Source organism: Heloderma suspectum, chromosome 4, assembly GCF_057233095.1.
Source record: "Heloderma suspectum isolate Gila_16-S chromosome 4, 16-S_ref, whole genome shotgun sequence".
NCBI classification, from domain to species: Eukaryota; Metazoa; Chordata; class Lepidosauria; order Squamata; family Helodermatidae; genus Heloderma; species Heloderma suspectum.
In genome coordinates, this window is record NC_139461.1 from 241,396,687 (window position 1) to 241,419,441 (window position 22,755).

General features: G+C 43.4%; 2 protein-coding genes across 4 annotated transcripts in view; one reads left to right on the plus strand and one right to left on the minus strand.

The window, feature by feature from the left end:
- The window catches only part of SRPK1 (SRSF protein kinase 1), a 40,923-nt gene extending 22,850 nt beyond the window's left edge, over positions 1–18,073 (minus strand). The window contains exons 1-4 of one of the 2 annotated variants that reach the window (XM_084852936.1): positions 17,691–18,073; positions 17,095–17,155; positions 5,339–5,457; positions 67–175 (exon numbers count right to left, since the gene is read on the minus strand). In XM_084852936.1, the coding sequence (XP_084709062.1) occupies positions 67–175; positions 5,339–5,457; positions 17,095–17,155; positions 17,691–18,006 (605 nt within the window). In that variant the 5' untranslated portion in view covers positions 18,007–18,073. Of the gene's footprint in view, positions 1–66; positions 176–5,338; positions 5,458–7,241; positions 7,488–17,094; positions 17,156–17,690 lie in introns of those variants that run through there. The other variant, XM_084852937.1, reaches the window with a different exon arrangement.
- Positions 18,074–19,553: 1,480 nt separating this feature from the next.
- The window catches only part of MAPK14 (mitogen-activated protein kinase 14), a 35,345-nt gene continuing 32,143 nt past the window's right edge, over positions 19,554–22,755 (plus strand). For both annotated transcript variants that reach the window (XM_084852940.1, XM_084852941.1), the window contains exon 1: positions 19,554–20,092. In XM_084852940.1, coding sequence (XP_084709066.1) covers positions 19,977–20,092 — 116 coding nt within the window. In that variant the 5' untranslated portion in view covers positions 19,554–19,976. The remainder of the gene's footprint in view (positions 20,093–22,755) is intronic.

The following is a 22,755-nucleotide window of genomic DNA, read 5'->3' on the forward strand; positions in this document are numbered from 1 at the left end:
TCATGTTAATCTATAACCGTATCCTGAGCAACTAGCAAAAATTTCATCCAAAAAACAAAGACTTACTGGATGTCCCAAGACAACCACACTGTGGAAAAGTGTCCCCATCCCAGCTTTCGGATCACATGGTATCTTCCATTGAACAGATCCCCTATTTTTACAAGATGATAGCCCCCTAGGAAACATAAAAACAGTTAACAGGTCAAGAAATCACAGAGATGCTGAGGTACTCACAAGTTGGTCTACACATCCTTGTCAGCTTTTAATTTCAGAACACCGTTCTGAAATGAACACAGAACACAGTACATAGCTGTTGGCAGAGTCATGTAATTTCTTCATTTTGGAAATAAATTCTATGCAAATAAATCCCACTAACGTACCAAACAATAAATGAAGTGACAGTATATAGTAGATGGGGCACTTGCTTCTTCAGTTTCTGAGGAGGTAATAGCCCTACAATGTGACTGTGAGTAGGACAGACAGACCAACATGGCTATCTGCAGGGAGAACTTCCAATCTGTTGATTTCCTATTAAAAATACTCCCAATGGCGCAATCCTATACATGTTTAGACAAAAAAAGCCCTACAACTTCCAGCAAGCCTCAGTATGGCTGGCTGGGAATGCTGGGAGTTGTACGACTTCTTTCTGTCTAAACATGCATAGGACTGCAGCCTAAATGAGTAATGTAATGCACACACCCTCACACACACACACAAATCTAGTTTATTCAACTGCCATATTAGTTAAGTAATGTCGTGGTGGTGGTAGGGGGAGGGAACAGACAGATCATGGTTCTGGTTAATTAACCCACAAATTGCAGGGATGTGTGGCACACGCAAGCTGCTTCCTATTTACATTAACAACCCTCGGATGCCACCTTTGATGGTTGTTTCCGTGACATCCAAACAGGGACACCTGGGGTTGATCATCTGTTAAACAACCCCAAGTTAATGTATGGCTTGTTCTTGGGTTAACTTGGGGCTGTTTAAAACAAGATTTGCTGCTGGACGCTGCCTGCACCAAACCCCAAATTGCACACGTCCCCGCAATTTGTGAGTTAATTAACCCACGATTTGCTGCCGGACACCACGGTGGCACCCAAACAGGGTCTGTGTATTACTAACTGTTCTCTCTGAGCAGCAGTAAGAAAATCTGTAGTTCATAAGGCTCTCCTGTGCCCTTGACAGAAACAGGAATGCCACCACAGGGTATTTTCTAATCTATATATCAAGTGCCATCTGCTGCTGATCAGGCACACAGATGCATCCTTCAACTGCAACTTCGGCTGGAAAAGGATGTTAATTTGTACGGTCCAGTCACAAGGTTCACAACACCAAGTGGTTGATTCTGACAATTTCCTCGTAAGACACTGAGCTCATGAAATAGCAGAACTACTCAGCTAAAGCACAGCATTGTCCTGAAAGAATGTGACCCTAGCAAGGTTTTCACGGTGAGGAGCCTTTGCCATCAGAAATGAGAACGACTTGATGGGCAATGTGCTCAGTGTTAAGGTCACAATGGAAACATATCCATTCTATGAGCCATTACTAATATATGTATTTTAGGTACATAACTGACCACAAAAACAATACCAAGATACACAGTCAATCCCTGCCTCTGTTCTAAGGGTTTGAGTCATATCTATAGAAAATAAGGTATCTAGAGCAAAGACAGATGCATGGTCAGATGGCTTGCAAGGGAAGTTTAATTATAAAGGTGCCTGCCACTGAATTATTCACTTGCCGCTTATATTTGGCAGTACTGGATTAAGAAATGACAAAAAGAGGTCCTATAAGCAGCCCTGCCAGGCACTCTTGACCAATTCTCACATCCCATTTGTGTTGCGATTGCCACCACCACCATGATTTGCAAGTGGAGTATAAACAGTATGGGAAGTGGCATGTGTGAAGCAGTTCACATGTCATAACGACCACTCAAAGTCATCCCACATCATATGAGAGCTGCTTCACATACGAACGAAGCTTCCCACCTGGTTTGGACCCCACGCAACCTGCCATGAAGGCTGCAGCCATGTCATATTATAAGTAATGTGAGGATTGGACCTGAGAGGCAGTTAAACAAGCCTGCATTTGATCTTGCTAACTCCATTCTGAAAGTCTGCCATGATATAGAGGTAATTCTGCTCCTCATGGTGAGAAGATAACCAGTATTTGCTCTCAGTGGAAAATGGCTAACGCTTCCTTGATATAATATAAGGAAATATCTATAAGATTCTCTCCCTGCCAAATGTGTAACTTTAAAGCAACCAACACAGGAGGCACAACAGGTATATTCTCCACATGGATACCAGATTACCATCGTAGGAAAGGGGTGGGGAAACCTGTGGTGTTCCAGATGCTGCTGGCCTCGAATGCCTATCAACTCCAGCTAGCAGTGCCAATAATCAGAGATGTGAATTTCAGTCCAATAAAGTGTAGAGGGCCACAGGTTCCCCACTCTTGCACTACTGTCAAACCCAGCAACAGCTGGCTCCAGCTCTCTTCCAAATACAGGGGTCGAGGAGGGCAGAAGATCAGCAGCTAAAGAAAAGGCCCAGAATCACTAACACCATGCAGCTCCCTTTTTTTCCTTTTTAAAGCAGGGGACAAAGATATATGGGTAACGCAGAGGTTCAGTCAGGAAAATCAGTTACTATTCCACCTCCCCTACCAAGAGAAAAAGACTCCAGTCCCATGGGAGGGGCATGCCTTTGGGGAAGGGGCAGTACTTTGCTTGGCCTCACAGGCCAGGTGGGGAAACCCCATGGGCCTAATCAGGTCTGGGGAATCCCACCCCTACTCTATGCCATATACAGCTTCAATCACCTCACCACAGATAAACAAATGTAGAAGCGCCCTGAATTTTTTATTTTATTTAAAACATTTATATCCTGTCCTATATCATTAGGATCTCAGGGCGGTGTACAGATAAAATCAATTTAGACAGTATAAAACAATAAATAATTTAAACAACTTAAAACATATTGAACCATTAAATAAGCTAATACCAATTTATGATCTAAAACAATAAAACAGTTAAAACAGTGTGCTAGTTTAGGGAATGCATTTAGCTCTCAAAGGGTTTGATAAAAAGCCATGTTTTAACTTGGCGTCAAAATGAAGCCAATGTCTGCACCAATCGGGCCTCCAAGGGGAGGGCATTCCACAACCAGGGTGCCACAGCAGAGAAAGCCCTCTCCCATGTCCCATCGTAGTGTATGTCTCACACTGGTGGGACACAGAGGAGGGTTCCTCCAAAAGATCTCAATCCTCAGGCAGGCATATATAGGGGGAGGCACTCCCTCAAATATTGAGGTCCTGAGCCGCTAAGGACTTTAAATGTCATCACTAGCACCTTGAATTCCGACCGGAAGTGTCGAGAAAAACCATTCAACTGGCTTTGTGTTCAGCCAACAAGGAGAATGGAGCAATCATTCCCAGGACTGTCTTAGCAGCCCTACAGTGCTTTCTGTTCAACAATTTACGGATCAAGACCCACCCTTCAAATACTTCCAACAAATTCCCTGAAATTCATAGTTCACTCACTAGAGTCTTTACCCCTTGATTTTGTGAAAAAATATCCAACCAAATATGGACTACTCAGAACTACTGTTCAAGGTGCAATCTTTCTTCCTACAACATAACTTCAAATAAAAAAGCATTTAGAGTGCATGCTTTCTATGCAATTCTTTTTCTGACATGCATACCAAGTCACTGTACCACTGTGACTCATGAGAACACCACGTTCTTTTTGGTCACTCAGTTGTACATGTTACACCTACACACATTTCATGACAAGATGTCACTGTTTGCAGATGGTTCCACCTGCTTTTAAAAGGGAAAGGAAACTAAGACTCTCTCATTTCTATACTGTCAGTGTATCTTTGCTTCTTGCTTGTAATTACTGATTTAGATGAGGTATACAAAGAGACAATATAGATCAAGGAACCAATATCCTACTTTTAAAAACACACATCTTGAAGGCATTTCTTTTGAGCATTTTTTATTTTTCATATATCTCTGGATCACTACGCTAGACTAGAGAATGGAAGAACTATAAGTCAGTTTTATTTCTAAACATTTACACCTGGTTGCCATAGGTAACAAGAAATTTCATCCAGGTGAGTGACTGAACTGCTGGGGGGAGGGCGGGGAGTGCTCCGACCTTCCTCCAGCAGCCCACTGCCTTTCTATACTGTGCACAGAAACGCAGTGGGCTGGCAGTGGCAACTGAGAGATACATTCAGCTGCTGCATCTCTATGCTGCACATGCAGGAGGCAAAGCCGCCCACTGTGCACCCAGCACAGAAACCAAGGAGGCTGGTGGTGGAGGGAGAGAGTACTCTGGGTTTCTTCTGTCAGCTTGCTGCATTTCTAACCTGAAATTCTTTTTACTAACCTGCTTTTTACTCATAACAAGAGTTGGCAAAGAAGGGATGAAGTCTGTCCTCCACTCTCATGAATAAAAATCAGGCTAGTAAAAACCTTTTGCAGCGATAGTAATGGGGGGGGGGGGCGTAATTCACAAGGCTGCTATACATTACGTTGGAGGTAGTTTTGCTTTATTAGTACCTGACAGTTGCTCCCAACACTCTCTAGCTTCTGGCAAACCATGGCTTGCAAACTGGTACTAAACTCAAGGATGTAGGCTCCCTCCAACTGGAGTGAATGCCCTTCTACTTGCTACAAATTCCATCTCTGCATCTGGTTAATCTTATCAATGACTGAAATAGTCTTTTTCATGGGGCGATATGGTTTTGGAACTCGCCCCACTAGAAGGAACTACCAGGTGGTTTAATTGTAGGCATTAAATTAAGATGTTTCCCTATTCCACCTGGCTTTTAGCCTGTCATGTTTACTAGCTATTCACTTGGGTGTTATTTTCTGGACCATTTTTTTCCTTAACTGCATTTTGAAATTTCTGATGTTAATTCTGCCATTTTGATAATATTTATGATAGGCCCCTTCCTACTCTACTATTCTATGATTTTTGCTTTTAGTTGAAAGCATGAGCATAATTTTAATGGAAAAGATAGAGATATACTAAAATGTAAATAAAAAGAAGTACTAATACCTGAAGCAAGCATACTCCCTCATCTCAATTATTAACTCAAGTTGATTTGTTTACCAAAAAAAAACCTGGTGTGGTGAATAACTGGCTTTATTATAAACAGCATTAAGTCTATCAAGCCATGATGTAATCCCTATAAATGAGATCTCATTTCCATGAACAAAGCAAATTCACTTTGGGGGCTATACACAAAGGGTACCAAGCCAGGTTTAGAGCTTTATTGACCTAAAACTAGGATACTGAAGTTGTAAAATGACATCCTCTCACCTTTGCAGTAATCATTGGGATCTTCCTGCTCATCATCGTCTGATCCCAGGATTTCTTCTTCTTGCTCAGGGAGATCATTCTCTGAATGTGTGGCAGGGCCTCGATGTTGAGTTTCAGGCCTGGGGGACATGATACATTAATAAGCCATAAGCTTTGTGAGCACTCAACAGCAGGGATAGAGAGATTACACAAAGACTGAAATGCTGTTTGAGGATGGATAATGACAGGTAAACAACAAGTTCCTATTTTTTTTTAAGTCAAGCCGTTCAACTCAGATGTATCACACCTCTCTTGGATTATTATGGTTTTAAGCTGGATAGAACAAACTACCTCTTCTCTAGTACTCCAGAGCCATGCTCCAATGGGCTGTGTTGTGAACTCCACATATGCAGCAAGCCTTCTCAGATCCACTCCCTTCTGAAAACAGGCCCTTAGGCATCCCAAGAAAGTTGTTCCTGAAAACTGGGCAAACTTTGGAGGCAGCCTCTGATGCAGCACAAAGAACTGGACAGGCTCTCCATCATAGGCCCAATGCAGATGTAGCATCCCCCCATTGCCTACCCATGGCTAGGCAAATTGGGAGCACGCCATGTACTCACATACTCCTCTCTCTCTGTAAGTCATTCCTCCCTTTTTTGTTTCAGAACTAACTTCAGTTAGCATTACATGTGCACTGGTATTTTGTCAGTCATAGTTGGCTCAAACCACAGTTTGCATACTTACTTCTAAACGTATTTGTGAACTGTGTTTTGGCACTAACACCACTGCATACCTAAGTCTAAACAAGCTTAGCTCTTAAGGAGGGAGGAATGCCCATGGGGTGCTTCCAATTGCTAACAACCAAAGTTGCTATAATTCCTGCCCCTTTAAAGCAGGTGTCTGAAAAGAGTAGATGCCAACACCTCATACTGGCTATATGAAATTATTATTTAAAAAAAACATGTATGCCTGGTTTCTAATCTAAAAATCATATCTATTACATAACTCCTTTTTTCCACACTAGGAGCTATTACAACATCTGCAGTTACACATCAATGTTTCTTTCATACATGTTCAGATTTGTTGCATCTCTTTAGCCACTCCTCAACACCATTTTATACACCCTCAACCAGCACAAACAGAATTTAGAGATGCTTCACACATTATATTTTTAAAGTGTCCACTTAAAGTGTGAATGCAATAAACACATATTTGTGAAGATAAGCATTTAACAGGTACATTTGCCAGAGCACCAGAATTGGCTGAAGCTCCCTGTTAAGGATGCAGTTGGTAGCAAATCTTGATCTGCTGCTGCATAATGAGTGAGATGGTCCTCAATGGCCACTGCATTCAAATCTCTTCTTGATACCCCAAATAAAAAACTTTCAAAAGATATGAGTCACACCAATCTTACACTATCACCAGGTGGAGCTGAGCTTTATGATACATTTTGTCTGTAATATAAAGGATCTGGAACTGGAGGCCACTGGGGCAAATCCAATACTTGAGGGGTGGACCTGTCCCCACAACTGTCAATCCAGAGGTGACCGGGGGCCTTGGCCCAACTATCCACCATCCACTCCCTTCTCATAGCAGACCTCCAGAAAAATGAGTTGCTTGACCAGGGATGCAATATGGAGGTTACATCACCAACTCCTTCAAGCTGCTCAGAGATGTTGTACTGTCAAATTGACTAGGACAGCACCTGGATTAGGAAAAAGTGGTAATGACTCATAGAACTCTTCTAGTGAAAACTGCTTTTGCGGGGGGGGGGGGGTTAAAAAGAAAAACACAACACAACAACAATGCACATCCACTAAAATTTCTCTTAAAATTGTAAGATATCTACCTTTGGCTCCCCTTACACAACAAATGCTTATTATTATTATTATTCTCTAGTTGTTGACTTAGTTGTATATCATACATTGAGTTCACAGACATTATCTCCTTTCTCCAGTGAAAACTGCTTAGTGATGGGTTCAGTGTGGATGGAAAATTCTGGGATTCCAAATTATTTTCTACAGATAGCCCCTTAGAATGGCTTCACTTCATTTGTCATCTTACTGCAGATACCCAAATACATTCCAGCCTTCGAAGTAACTCAGTGGGCTTCCAGAAAGCAGAACATCTTTGGAAGGCCCTCAAAGTCAGCATTTCATGTGGATATATGCTAATAAAGGTGAAAAAAAGATACTTTTTGAGTAGGAAAAATGATTGTGCACATCTAGAAACATGAAACTATTAAGAAGCACAAAAGTGGTTGTCAGTGGCTTAGATTGTTGCAATGACTGAAGTCATATTGTGAATCATGTATAATGACCAAGAGAAACAGGCTAGATTACTAACCCCTTAGAATTATTGAAGGTTTCCCCCCCTCTTTTTAAGAAAACAATTACTATATAGTTATTTTGTAAAACAGCTAGTAGTCCTTCTGTGAAATGTCTGGTTTCATAATACAATTGTAATCCATTGTGAGGCTTGGCGGAGGAATGTTTAAACTGGGGAAAAAATTCTGTACCTACATGTAGCGCTCATGTGCACTTCTGGAACATGGTGAAAGCATTTTGAACTGAACATTCCCTCACTCCCCGCCCCATATCTTGCAGATTTACTTTAATTTCCTACATATTATCGAATGGGGTACGGCTACCCGTGAAAGACCAGGTCCGCAGCCTGGGGGTCATTTTGGACTCCCAGCTGTCCATGGAGGCTCAGGTGTCAGCTGTGAGCCGGACAGCGCTGTATCAACTCCATCTGATACGGCGGCTGCGCCCCTTCCTTCCCGACCATCTGCTCCCATCAGTAGTACATGCCCTGGTCTCCTCTCGTTTAGACTACTGTAATGCGCTCTACATGGGGTTACCTTTGAAGACGTTTCAGAAACTGCAGCTGGTACAGAACGCTGCGGCTCGCCTGATTAAAGGCAGCCGCCGGTGAGATCACATCACTTCAGTGCTGAAGGAGTTGCACTGGTTACCAGTTGTTTTCCGGGCCAAATTCAAGGTGTTGGTTTTGACCTTTAAAACCCTATATGGTTCCGGCCCAGCCTATCTTAAGGAGCGCCTCCAGCAGCACCAGACAGGCCGCTTAGCAAGATCAGCCTCAGATGGTCTTCTGTCTGTCCCATCAGCCAGGACAGCTAGACTGGTGGGGACGAGGGAGAGGGCCTTTTCTGTGGTGGCCCCCACTCTGTGGAACTCCCTCCCTAGGGAACTCCGTCATGCCCCCTCTTTAATGAGCTTCCGTCGTGCATTAAAAACGTGGTTGTTCAGGCAGACATTTGGGGTGGGTTAGGGTATTTTAGGAAATGTTTTTATTGTAGAATTTTATTGTTTTAAACTGTTTTATTGTATGTTGTACATCGCCCAGAGTGGCTGGGTGACCAGCCAGATGGGCGATTAATAAATTTAATAATAAATAAAAAATAAATATTTATTTGGCAAAAATTAAAAGCCAAATCTGCACAGTAAGCCTAGTGCAAACAGAGCACACGCAGGGATAACACAAAGCCAATCGTAAAGTAGTATAGTTTAATATGAGCTTTGACAGCTGCAGGCAATGAAAAAAACAGAATGCTAATCAATAAATCCTGAACCTGGAAAAGAAACAAATATCAAAAAAATCAATATGATCCATCTAGAAGCCACACCCATCACAACAAAGCTATTTTTGTTAATTATGTCATAAATACCAGAACAATTGATAAGGCATTTTATATAGTGCTTCAATTAGACAATCCTTTATGGAAGGCATGGGCAATGAATTAGATTTAGTTGAGTCTCAGTGATAATGCTCCAGTCAAACATGCTGTTTAAGATGCCACGAACATTCTGCAATTACTAATCTCTTCAACAAGCACAATTTTCCTGCAGCAAGGAAGTTACTAGAAAGCCTCCAGAAAGGTTTTGAGAACTGCTGTGATCCTTTATCTAAAGGAAGTAAAAATGTCATATCTCACAGACTAAGAGAGGTCAACATCTTTGCAATTAAGCATTTCAATCATTATACTTCCAAAATGAGAGTTAACTATGATTTGCCAGGCAGTAAAAGACACTATGTAAAATCATGCAAAGGCATGATTGCATTTCAAAGGCGATGCTGTCACCATTTGGAAAGTATGCGTACTTTTACTATTACATCCTTAATAATGCTCAATACAATCCCCTCAACTGCTTCTTCCCCACCCCTCCTAAATGCACCCCAAATCATTATGGGTACAGGCCAGAACTGTAAAACATGCATATACTGTACAAAGACTTTAGAACAAAAAGTATATTGTCATAAACAAAAACAAGGATTCATTCAAGTAAACTGGTTCATCAAAAGACAGAGAAACCTACAAGCATCTTCCTATCTATTTCTGCCATTCAAACAATTCAAATTCAGTTTACAAAGAAGGACAAAAGGCTGATGTGAGAGTTCGAGATTGAATTTCAATGAACATAATTGCTACACAGCTAGCAACACATCCAATGCTAACAGAAGCCTTGAAAGCATCCGTTTTAGTCTATCAGAACATTTTGTGGCCATCCACCCTAACATGCACCTAAGGCTTCTGAACATCTGTCTACTTGCTTTTACAGCCTAACTTCATCGGATTTATTCTGAAGCGAAGTGTCTAATGAAGATTATATGCTGGGAGAAGGGAGAATGACAACTGAATTAGTGATCTCAGGAAGATTGATGTGCTTTTATGTCATTTGGAAAAGTCCTTATTGAGGGAATCAAACTCCCCATTTTTTCTGACAAAACTGCAAGGAAAGAAAAGGAAAGCGTACCTGCATGAAGCACGGACTCCCATTGATGAAGGTATCTCTGAAGACAGACCCACAGTTTTTGAAAGAGCCATCAAAAATCAAATGGCTCACTGGTCCATGTAACGGAGTGCATAAATTGCAAGCAGGGTGCTGGCTGTTCCTAAACACAGCAAAGCTTTGTGCAGAAGCAAGAGAGAAAAGGAATTTGCCTCCACCACCTAGCTGCAGATGCATAGCACTGCATTGCAGGTAAATGGCTTGCAGCATCACTGGAGAGGGTTGATCTCAGCTGATTTGCTTCCTGCAAAATTCAGCCACCCTCTGGAATGACCAAAGATTCGTTATATTCCTCTGATGTTCAATAGCATCCAAAGTCTTTCCAAAGACACAATTTTGCTGTCCCGTTTTGAAGACGTAACTGAAATGCATGCTCTGGATAATTTGTGGCCAGCAGCTCCTCTTGCAAACAAACTCAAGTTCTAACCTGCACATCTTATTCATGAAAGGGGTACTCACTTGCACTGTGATGTCTGGACAGATACCACAAAGTACACTGCTTCCTTCTCCACTGGCAGGAACTCCTTTACTCAGGAGGAGAAGAATCGAAGCTGGTGTTCTCAAGTGAACCCGCCAGGCTTCAGTTTTGACTTGCCGTTTTACACAGCAACCTGCAGTTCTTCCTCTCAAACAGACCTGCTTGCAAGGAAGAACCGCAACTTACTGAGTGAGGCACCAGACTGAAGCCTTTTTACTGCACATGGATCTGCGTGCTGTTAAGTGCCACAATCACACACTGGTAATTCCTATGCTGCTCTGGGTGGGCATGGAATGCATGCAAGTGAAGAACAGTGCAAGTACTCAACCAGGGAAAAGAGGAACAAACACCTTGAAGAGTTTCTCCCACAAAAAACAGCTAGTGCAAGCAGCTGTCTGCAAACCTGAAAGTCTGGACTGTTGAGGGAGAAACAACCCAGAGTTTTAACCAAACAACAAACCATGGGTTAAAACTCTGGGTTGTTTCTCTCTTGACACCAGAGTTCCAGGTTCATACATCAGAGCACAACCCAAGAACAGGGTGGGTGTGGGTGGGTTCCTGGGTTGTTTTGTAATCTGGAAACAAAGTGGAAGTGCCAAGCAGTTGGAAAAAGCACACTTGCCGGAACGCAGCCCCACCAACCCAGGCCCAGTTTGGACATAATGACAACCCATGAGCAGCTGGTTAGTCGCTGTATGAACAGAATGGTAGGTCAGATGTACCCTTGGTCTGATCCAGCATGGCTCTTCTTATGTTCTTATTTAACTCCCAGCAAACAGGAATTTGGGGTCCAAAGGGTTCTCTCACATGCCCCTCTGGGTATAGGAAGCAAAACAGAGGGGGCTGAAGAACTGAACAGTGCAGCAGTAGGAGAGGAGTTTCTCACCCTAAACTCCTACATTTTCTCCATTCACGTAGCAGAGCACTGGTAATGGAAAAGAACAGAACATAGAGCAGACATATACAGATAGATCTGTTTAAAAATATTAAAGACACCATGTTTGTGGCAGATAATATCTTCCAGCACATAAAATGGCCACATTTACTCAAAGGTAAACAGCAGCGGTAAGTTTTATAGCCTTTGTACTGAGATAAATGTCATCCATACTGTTTACATCATTTTTATGTATGCCAAAATCATGTTTTCCTCTGACTCTTGCAAGTCCCTGGTGGCCACACACTTCCAATATCCAGGAAGTAATTTCCATAGAGAACTGAACTGGCTCACAGAATCATCAATGAAAGGCAAATGATGCAGAGAAGCAACTGTCTAGACACCATTCTCAATCCTGACAGGAGGGCCTGTTGATCTATGGCATCACTATCTATGTCTCCTCAATGCCCTGCCCAATGACCCACCAAAGCCTAGCTGGAGGCCAGGGGAGGGTGACAACTTGGCTTGTGGCCAGCTGCATATGGCTTGCAGCCCTTCTCCCTCCGACAAAACTTAGCCAAATGCTCAGGGTCCTCCGAAGCTTTGAAATATGGGGGAAGGGAACCTTCTTTTCTGCACTGTTGCTAATGCAGACATGTTTTCACAACCAATCAGAACTATACTGATCACATACTAATGGTGTAGTTAACAACACTTTGTAGTTGGCATACCACCAATAAGAACTACTCCCAGAGCCAAATTAAATAGCAAGAAACCCAGGTTTCCAATGAGTGTACAACTGCCAGGAAGCAGCATCCAACCCAGGTGACAAGTGCACCATGCACATTTTCAAATATTACTTGCATACTTCTGTATGAATAGGATACACACACCATAAAACACTGGTTATGTATGAGCACCAGCGTTACCTGGTAATGAACACTGGGCCAGAAGGCAGCGCATATGGTTTGCAGTGCTCACAGCCCGTAATCCAGTAAATATAAACACCCCACATATATTGCCATTGATCACATCCATTTTTGACCTTTGCCTTGAGTACTCAATTCCTCTTCTTTTCAAGTGTAAGCTTTTAGCAAAGATCTAATATTTGACCTTGTCAAATACCACATACATTATCAGAGCTCATCAAAAACCATTTGAGTAAGGCTTGCCTCCAGACAGGGAAGTTTTACAAAAGTTGCTTCTTTTCTGCTTTTAGAAGACAGATGATTAACATCGGTGTGAGTGTGTGGGCTAGTAACATTTTGTGTGGCCTTTCGCACACTTATATACAAGACTGCATTACTTATTTAAATATTTCTATTCCATCTCATCACTACACTTGAGATGTCTTTCAATAAGCCACTGATAGCTCTGTATACATAATAACATAACTGGTGCTCAAAATTATTCCATAAAAGGAGGTATCACTGGAAGCTAGTTTTCTTAGGGTAAGCTCGTGGTTGCTATGAAGAAAGAAACTTATCTATCAACTCTAGGGGCACAACTCCTCTCTGCTCAAGCAGCAACTCTGAGCAGAGAAATCCCCATATGGCTCAGAGACCATTTCTCCTCTCCCCTAACTCAGTGTACAGATGTACAGAAGGGGAGAGCAGAGGAGGGCAGGATGAGGATATGGAACACATGCATAGACCTCCAATTCCCCACAAAGGTCTGTTGTACACATGCAAGTGGGAGAAATGGGGCTCTGTTAAGTCCTATGGGTTTTGTAGTGAAGTGAATATCAAGTTATAAGACTTCTGTTCTTCTTAGATAAATCTGGATGATACAGCAAAGCTTAATCTCTGTTGTTTCTCTTTCTCCACTGCTCTACGTTCAAAGCCCTGGCTATTTTAAGGCTCTCAAAACTGCTGAAGTATTAGCAATCTTAGATATAAAGGTTTGAGACAACACATGCTCACCGTGTCTATTGGCTAAATGGCAGTAAGCAATATTAACTATCCTATTCTTGACATTTTGGCAAGAACAAAGTGTAAGTTTCTAAGTGTAAGTCTCAAAAAAAGGAACTTTTCTGAAATACTTCCATCAAATGTGAAGCTACTTTGGTTGAACATCTTATAAATACTATTCTATTCAAGCCAATTTCAGAATGTTTTTAGATTATGGGCAGTATCCAACAGGGCACAACCACTAACGTAGATTATGTTGTACTAGTGCAAACTACTGTAGTGCAACACCAATAGCTATTGGCACTGAGCTTGAGTAGTTTATACTAGTGAAACGTAATTTACATTAGCGCTGATTGTTAAGTGTTCTAATAGCCAGATTTCTTCAGACACAATTTTGCTTTGAAACTGTTCAAATGAGAGAAATGCCACAAAGGCATGGATCTGTGAAATGAGCAACAGATGGTAAGAGGCCAAAAGAGGAAAAGGATAAGGAAACATTATAATCTGGTTTATACCGTCAGACAGCTGGTACATCTAGCCCAGTAGTTTCTGATTTTCCAAGGTCTCAGAGGCAGAGGACTTTCCCAGCCCAGCTACCCAAATTCATTTAATTGCAAATGTCAGGGACTGAACTTGGGACTTTCTGCAAAGCAGTACTTACTACTGCCCCTCCCCAACTGGATATATCAAGGATTGAACTGGGGCCTTGATTTTTGCAAAACACAAAATATGTCTTCTCCCATACTGACCAAAACATACAAATGGGAGAAAGGCTTTATGAGTACTGAAGGGCAGGACTAAAACCTACCTGAAGATGCAGACAAAAGGGTTAGATTTGGGCCTAGACTGAAGTGGATAGGAAAGAACTGTATTTATTGGAACATTTAATAGCATAGGATGGCATCTACATACATACGTTTCTAGTGAATATGCAATACAACTCAATGCCTCCTTGCTTAGAAGCAAGTCCCACTGTGTTCAGTGGGGCTTATTCCCTTGTAAGTATATTTAATACTGCAGTTTTAAAGACCAATAGCACTCCGTTAATTAGTCTTACTAAATAATACACAGCTTTGACTCAGTTTTCTTCTCTGAAAACATTTGCCCCTTAGCATGCACAACTACAATTCTACGCACACTTACTTGAGAGTAAGTACCACTGAAATCAGTGGGACTGCTCAGTAAATATGCAGGGGACTGGGGTACCAATTTTGTCCACCCAGGACAGTATAGCAGCTATTTAGCATTATTATTATTATTATTATATTTATATCCCACCTTTTCCCCAGTACTGGGACACAAGGCAGCTTACAAAAATTAAAACATATACAATTATAACATATGAAAATATACAAAAGTTAAAATATAAATTAAACAATACAATTAAAATTATATTAAAACATTAAAACAGCATTTTAAAACAGCATTTATACCTACTTGTATAAATCAAGAGCAAAGTGCCTTCCAATATTTGCCAGACATATGGAAACCCTGTTCTGCCTATGGCTGTAAAACAGTCTTCTTGATTTCAGTGGATCTACTCAACTGCTCTGAGTGCTGCAGCATCCTTAAGGACAGGAGCTGCATTTCAGATAAGGAACTGTCAATCACTGAAAATACTATCATTTATTAACTGCCAGCCGTTACTTCTACAGAGAGCTTATGACATTGCCTAAATACCTATTCATTTTTAAAATAATTAAGAGTAAATAACAAAATTCAGCATGTCTAAATTTAAAAGGCAGAATGTACTGCATTGTCAAAGCTGTGTGCTAGTCATAGTAACAGGGTGGAAAAGGGAAGAAAGCAACCCTAGGTGGTTGCTGAAATGCTTTAAGTAAATTCTGCTCTACAGTTTGAGGGAGTTATTCTTTTTCAGCCTTACAATAGTCTTGTACAACACAGAGAACACACCCCTATTACTTATGTTTGCTAAATTTACCTGCAAGCATGCATGCTCAACTGCCTATGTATTATTTTAAACTTTTCTACTATTTTTCAAGCTCTCTGGGTCTAAGATACCTACATGCTTATTATGATCCAAATTATCATGGCCATGCAAATAAGTACCTGAAAATCCAAGGCTGGCTAGAAGATACTAGCCAAGTGTAAATCTCAAATCTTCTGTATGTTATATACCATTCTTCACTACCACATCTATATGAATATAATTTAATCATGCATATTTGATTTGTTCAAGGCATCCCACATTAAGGGTGCAATCCTACTGATTGCACCCTTGCCTCCTGGAAGCCCCCAAACTTGGAAGCTTCCAAGTTTCCTACGCCCCGCTGGGCTAAAGCCGGTAGGGCAGGAGGAGCAGTGGAGGCAATCTTTGCCTCACTATCCTCCATCTTGGATGTTTTTTGCTAGATGGGCTTTTTAGCCCATCTGGTGAGGGTGCTTCAGAGGGAGAGGGAAGGAGGCTGAGGATAAAACATATCCTGGTCTCTCCAGGCTCCTCCCCTCCCTGCCAACCGGAACGCCCCCTTTCCTCCTCTGAGCCTGTTTTGTCAACTTCTGAAAGGAAGCTGGCACAATTCTCTCTGTGCCAGCTGCGAGGGGAAGGAGTCTGGGGTTGGATCTCCAACTCCCCCTTCCGAGGTTGGAGCACTGCCTCTGACCTTGAAGGGCTTTTATGACCTGTTGTATGGTCCCTGGGATGCCTGCCCCAGGAGCATAGGATTGCTCTCTAAATCAGTTTAAAAGGTGTGTAAACAAACAAATAACTGATCTACTCAACTTACAAAACTTATCTACTATTTCAGGTTAACACATTTGTCTTAAAAAAGAAGATCCAGCCAATGAAGATAAGAACATTACCAAAAAGCTGTCTAAAGTGCTGCTTACCATCTTTAGAATAAACAACAAGAGTTTTGTGGCATATTAAAGACTAACAATTTTATTCTAGCATAAACTGTCATGGGCACTGTCCACTTCATCAGATCCATAAAGTGTTAACCTCAAATTGGCAGATTCATATATACATGCTCAGGGAGGTTGGGGGAGATGTAAATTCTATTGGCAGAAGGAACTGAAATGCAGAAAGTACAGACAGTGATAATTACTTTAACAGTTGCCATTCACAAAATATTGTTGGGTGACAATGCATACATAATTGCAATGGTGAGCAGATAACACATACAGCATGATTAAAAATCACACAACATTGTCCTTAATTGAAGCACAAGAAATAAGAGTTGAATCTCTTGATAAATTGTACTTCAGCAATTCCACATTGATATCTGTCTTTGAAATTCATTTGTTCAAGAATGGTTACCACTCAAGGCACCTGATGAAGTGGACAGTGCCCACAAAAGTTTATGCTACAATAAAATTGTTAGTCTTTAAGGTGCCATAAGACTCTACGTTGTTTTTGCTGCAACAGAGTAACTTCTGGAAAGTCTACTGTATGCAGTAGATGCAGAACCATATTTGATTGCACCCATTGATGTTATTTACAAAAAGCAGAAGAATACCGTCGGTTTGAAAGGAGTGGATAACTATGTACTTTTAATAGTGAGGCTGCCCCTTAGGGTGGACTCGTAAAGGGTCACTTAAGAGAGGGAAATATGGGAGATTCTTAAGTTTGTCATAGAACCAAGTCTATGAGACTAGCTTCCTCAAATCTGTTCAGGTAGTTATGATCCCTGTCATTACACCATCTTGTTTTGGCTTGAAGTGCCAGAGGTTAGACTTACTTTCTCTGGGCCTTTTCCTTCTTGGCTTTGGTCCGCTTTTTCCGGGCTTGCAGTGCTAGAACTGGAACAAGATGGGGGAAAAAGAGAAAGAAGAGTCAAGAAGTTTTTGTTTGGTGAAGAGAAAGGTTCATTGTTAGCATCATCAACCCAACCAGGCTTACTTTGGTTTAGGATTATCCCTATCTTTCCCCCAAAGCAGCGTTAATCCGTGGGCAAGCTCGATTAGAGAGAAACACGCTTACTATCAGACTATTTTTCCCACATTAAATAATGTCAGTGGAGGTCGCCTGTTATGTCACCCTCTTTATCTCGTGCACACAACGAGGGGTGGGGGAGCTAGACATTTGTCAGGATGCCTGAAAAATAGGCAGTTACGTTCGGTAAGGACTCGAGGAAAAGCAACAGGGCACGAGGAGGAAAACAGAAGCCCGATCGTGTGAATTGGCGCAACGTCGGGGATTTGAGAAAACTAACGCCGAAAGGCCAGGAGGTGAACCCGGACTAGGAGAGTAGGGGGGCCGAGAGGGGCGGGGGAGGACGGCCGCTGCCTGACAAGAGCGAGGCGGAGCGGGGTCGGAGGGGCCAAGCGCACTCACCTTTTCGCTCCATGGCGGCCAGAGTCGGCGGCCCCCCCGAGCCCCCGCGCGTGCGCTCTAAAGATGTTCCTTGCGCCTGCGCCGGGCGCGGGCGAGCCGGTCGGCGCGTGCGTATGGCAGGTATCTTCGCGCGCCGTTGCGCGCGCCACCAAATCTCCTCCACGCCGCTGCTGTCACTTCCTTCCGAGCTGGGGCTGCTCAGGAAAGCCACTCCTCCTGGCTCTTCCAAACGCGCGCGGCACCGCCCCCTGCTCTGCATGAGAGGCAGGAGCTGGAGCTGCGCGTCAGGCGCCTCGCCCGCCTCCCCCTGTCCCATGTGCGGAGCGCCTGCGCCTCCTTCACCTCCGGCCCACTGCTTTCTCCTTCGAGGCTTCGCCGGATTTAGTAGGGTCGAGGGGATGGGCCCACGCAAAACCTCGCGCAACGCATACATGAACGATGTGGCGTCGCTGGAGGCGGGATTGTGACGTGCCCGCCATCCGTTCTGGCTGTGGGCGACCTGTCAAGCCACATACAACCGGCATGGGGCCGCTAGACAAGCAGGATGCAATCCTATGCATGTTTAGACATGGCTGGGGCATGCTGGGAGTTGTAGGAATGTTTTTCTGTCTAAACATGCATAGGATTGCGCCCTTTTGCATCCACAAGCTTGCAGCACCTCCCGGGGATTGTTTTGCTATGTATCTTTTGCACCAGTAGATGGTGTGTCAGCTCGCAGCAACTGCAATTACCACAGGACTGGAAACCCCTTTTTAAAAACAAATAAAAACACGAATGCAATAGTGTTACTAGTGGTGTGCGTGGTATATTTGGGGGCACACTTTCCATTGTGTTTGTGGCATTTAGGTTTTCTGTTACGTTCACATTCTTGAAGAATACTTTTCTGCAGTTTTTCTTTCCATGTTTTTAAGTTCACTTAAACATGAACTTTCAGACTGGACTATGCATTGCAATTCCATTTAGGGCACAATCCTATGCGTGTATAGGCAGACAAAAGTCCTGGCTATGCTGGCTGGGGAATGCTGGGAGTTGTAGGACTTTTGTCTGCCTAAACATGCATAGGAGTGAGCCCTTAATGGCTATATCGCAGCCGTTTTTACAGCTTAGTTCAAGTATGCAGCGTATAATATATGATTTGAGTGTACATATATTGTACTTGAAAATGAGCAGAAACTAGCATTTGGATGCTATCAGTTCAATCTACTCTCAAGGAGCAGGTATAGGTGAAAATGTGCAAGATACCATCTGAACCTGCATATGTGCAGCTATGTTATCAGTCTTACACCTTACAAGAAACTGAAGCAGCCTAGTTGTGCCCGTGTAAGGATCTTTATGCTTGGAAGGGGTAAACAATCATGCTGTATGGTCAAGTTTCAAATCGGTTCGAACACAAAGACGAGAAGCAGCAGTTACAGCTAATCCATACTGGTGAAGTGATAGCAAAAAAACCATGTACTAGTTCAAGGATTCCACAGGACTGGCAGTATAATTCGACATACTTATTAATCTAATGGGTTGCCATGAAGAACAACGTAAGGAATATATCAGTATCATTATTACTATTATGGCACTTCTGCCGAGGTACGGGAAAAACGGGGAGGTGGATCCACGCTTGATCTAACTTGGAAGTAAGCCTTCGGACTTACTTCCGAGTAGGCGCGGGTAGACCCGCGCTGCCAGAGCCACCACACCAGGGAGGCGACCCTGACCGGCATCGAACTCCACCTTCCTCCTCACTGTCTTCTCGCCTCCTTTCCGTTCTCGCGAGACATGCCTACTGCTAGCTGCGCTCATCATAGGGGCGCTAGCGCGAGGTCCCATATTGGGGCATCGCCTTCAGCTTTTCCGTACCGCTGGTCTCGCGAGACCTGGTCGGGAATCTAGGAAGAGGTCGGGAGAAGTCAGACGGTGGCGAGTCCTCGTCATTGCTTGGCTACTCGCTTTCCCTCAGTACAAGTTCCGACCTCCTCAGAGACTCCCGCGCACCACCTGTTGGCCCACCCTGCGGGAGACTGTGCAGGCGGCTGAGTGAGCGCTTGCGGGGACCCCGGCGATCAGCAACCCCCCCCAACCCTCCTCCCTTGCCTTGGCTTCCTTTACCCTCCGGCGAGTGGGGCCAGGCGCTTGGGCCGGGCGCGGTCAGTTACTGAGGTGGGCGCAAGCGACCTCTCCATCCTCCGCCCTCTGGGCAGGAAAGCCCCTTCCCTTGCAGGGGGAGGAGCCAGCGGTTCTGCTCGAGGGTCTCCCCCTCCCGGCCGCGCTGGGTGGGGCGGGCTCGGGGTCGAGATGACCCAGGAGCGGCCCACGTTCTATCGGCAAGAGCTGAACAAGACGGTCTGGGAGGTCCCTGAGCGTTACCAGAGCCTCTCGCCGGTGGGCTCCGGCGCTTACGGCTCCGTCTGGTGAGTTGCTGCCGTGCGGGGGCGGGGGGCTCGGGGAAACGTCGCTGTTCCACTGTGTCCACTTTGCATGCAGACATTTCCCCGCCCCCCCCCCCGTCCACATTTCTGCAGGCGTCTAGGGAGGGCAAGCTCCACGTTCCTTCCAAGGCCCGTCACCCTGAATGGGTGCTTTATTCCCTGTGGCTGGTGAGCATTCCTAAAACCGGCCTCAGAAGGCGGTCCTTTCCTGCCCACCCCCAGATGAAACCTTGCTAGATTCTGGCACTTCAAGGGATCGCATCGAGGTTGCAGGTACTGGAAGGAGCTTTGGCTATCCGGTTCTCTTGAAGCCAGGCCCGTGTAGGTTTGTACTGGCCTCATATACATGCACATTATGCATGATCACATTGTTTGCTGCAGTGCCCTGACCTCCTCATCTCCTGTAGTCGCTTTCTCGTGTTATTCGCTTCTGTCTTGTACATGTTATATAGGCTCTGCACAGCCCTGTATCTTGCTTTTGGGTTGTTAAATGACAGACCCTGGCAGAAAAGAGTTGCTTGATTCTTCTTGTTCCAGTTTCATTGGGGAACTGCAGGGCAGAGTGTCTAAAGAGGCTTCATTTTTGAGGAGACGTTTGACTGGTTTGATAACTTTAGGGTCTTTCTACCCAAAAGTTGTTTCTTACCAGGATAATCCAGCATTCTTTTATTGCATGAATGGATTGATACTGATAAAGCAATATCATCTCAGCACAGTGGAAGGATTGTAGTTCACATTATTTATTATATTTTTATCCCTCCCTTCTTCAAAGAAGCTCAGGGTGGTGGACATAGTTTCTGTTCCCTCCTCCCCTTTTATCTTCACAACAACACAACAGCGTTAAGTATCACTCCTACAGTGACCTTGCTGGGAATTGGGACAGGATAGCCTTTTCCTTAAAACTGAGGTAGGTGTGTACTGAAGAGTTTGAGTGTGCAGTTGCTGAAGAAGGAATAACAGCTGGTGAGGAGTGGCATGAATTAGTAGCAGAGGAACTTGTGTTGCACCTCCTAGTGATGTCATGGCACCACTCATGTGTATTTGATATTATTACCACCTTCTGCACAGCAAAAGGTGTGTTACAGTTGCACTTCCTGGAGAAAGAATAGAAGATTCAAGAACCCCAAATTAAATGAATGTCACTGTGGCTACAGACTACCCTGTGTACAGAAATACTAGAGCTGTTCTGTGTATATGATATAGCAATGATGTGATGCTAGATAGAAAGTAAATAAAGCAATGATTATGTAAGGAACGATGGTACCCCTGAAAAATCTGCAGCCAAGAAATACTAGTATTAGTCAATAGGCATGGTATGACTGCATATAAAAGCACTGCTGTCATACACAGGGTGGAGTCAGAAGATATTCTTGTGGGCTGTCACTATAATCTTGGGGCCCTTTAGAGGCTGCGACGTTCCTGTGGAAAACTGAACCACCCAGGTGACATCACCTTGGCAAATGCTTCCAGTGTGTGGGAAATCAAACATTCAAAGAGTACCCCAAGTTGCTGGTAAATTGATTGCACAGTATATCCCACATTGGTTATGGGGGAAAGGACATCAGAAAACAGTTTATTGCAATTTAAATAGGAGTCAGGATAAATGTATGTGCACATTGATAATGCTATATGAAATCTGAGTAAACCAGTTGCCATTTGAGTTCAGTCTACTGTAACACATCGTTCTAAATGTTTCAAATACATTTTGAAACATGTAAAAGTTAGTAGTTGTTGTAGGTACAAAATGTTATATTCTCATTAAGTTTATGATGGTCAGAATTTTTTTGGCAACAAAATATGTTCAGTGTATTTTTATAAGTTTGTCCTAGCTTTTTGTGGATTCCTAATGGTTTGTCAGAAGCCCATGTAAAAGTTCTGCAAGAGCTACATGTACATATTGCCAGTTTTATATTGAAAATAAAGGATCAGATTTTGTGCTTCCACATGTTCTTCTGTAGCCACATAATTCCATTTTTTAAAGTTTATATATTGACCCAATTTACTATTTTAAACAAGACTGTCAGAGTTCCTGTTCTGCAGTTTTTTTCTAGAAAAACATCTAGGCTATGTTTTCTCATTTCTAGTTTCTGGAATTCATGAGACAATATTTTACTTGTTTTATAGCAATCCTCCCTGCACCATTCAGGGATGTTTCAGGAGGAGAGAAACATCTCTTTGTCTCTCTCCAGAACCACCCCTAGTGTAGAGCTATAAAATGCTGAGGATTAGGCTGGCAGCCATCCCTAACCTTGATCCCTCAAGTGTTATATGATACAACAAGGGAAGGTCTCAAGTGGATCGGACAAGAAAAAAATGTGTCCTTCTCACATCAAACTCCCCATCCCCACCTTGTGAGGCTTAAACAGTGCTCTAAAGCTCCCATTTCAAGCTGACTGGCACCCACCTTAGGGCAGGTGTGGGGAACCTTTTTGGCCTTGGCAGCTAGATTGCTGTGTGTGACCAGTCTGGTAGGCTGGATGACATCAGGGGCGGCGTCCCACCCCATTATGTTTTCAAGCCCCTCTCTGACCCCCATTCTAGCTTTCTCCATACTGAGAGAGTCTCTCTCTTGATACAGAGAATGAGTCTCGGCTGAGTTGCACACCTGCTTCATGCACTGCTCATCATTGTGATTGGGAAGGCAC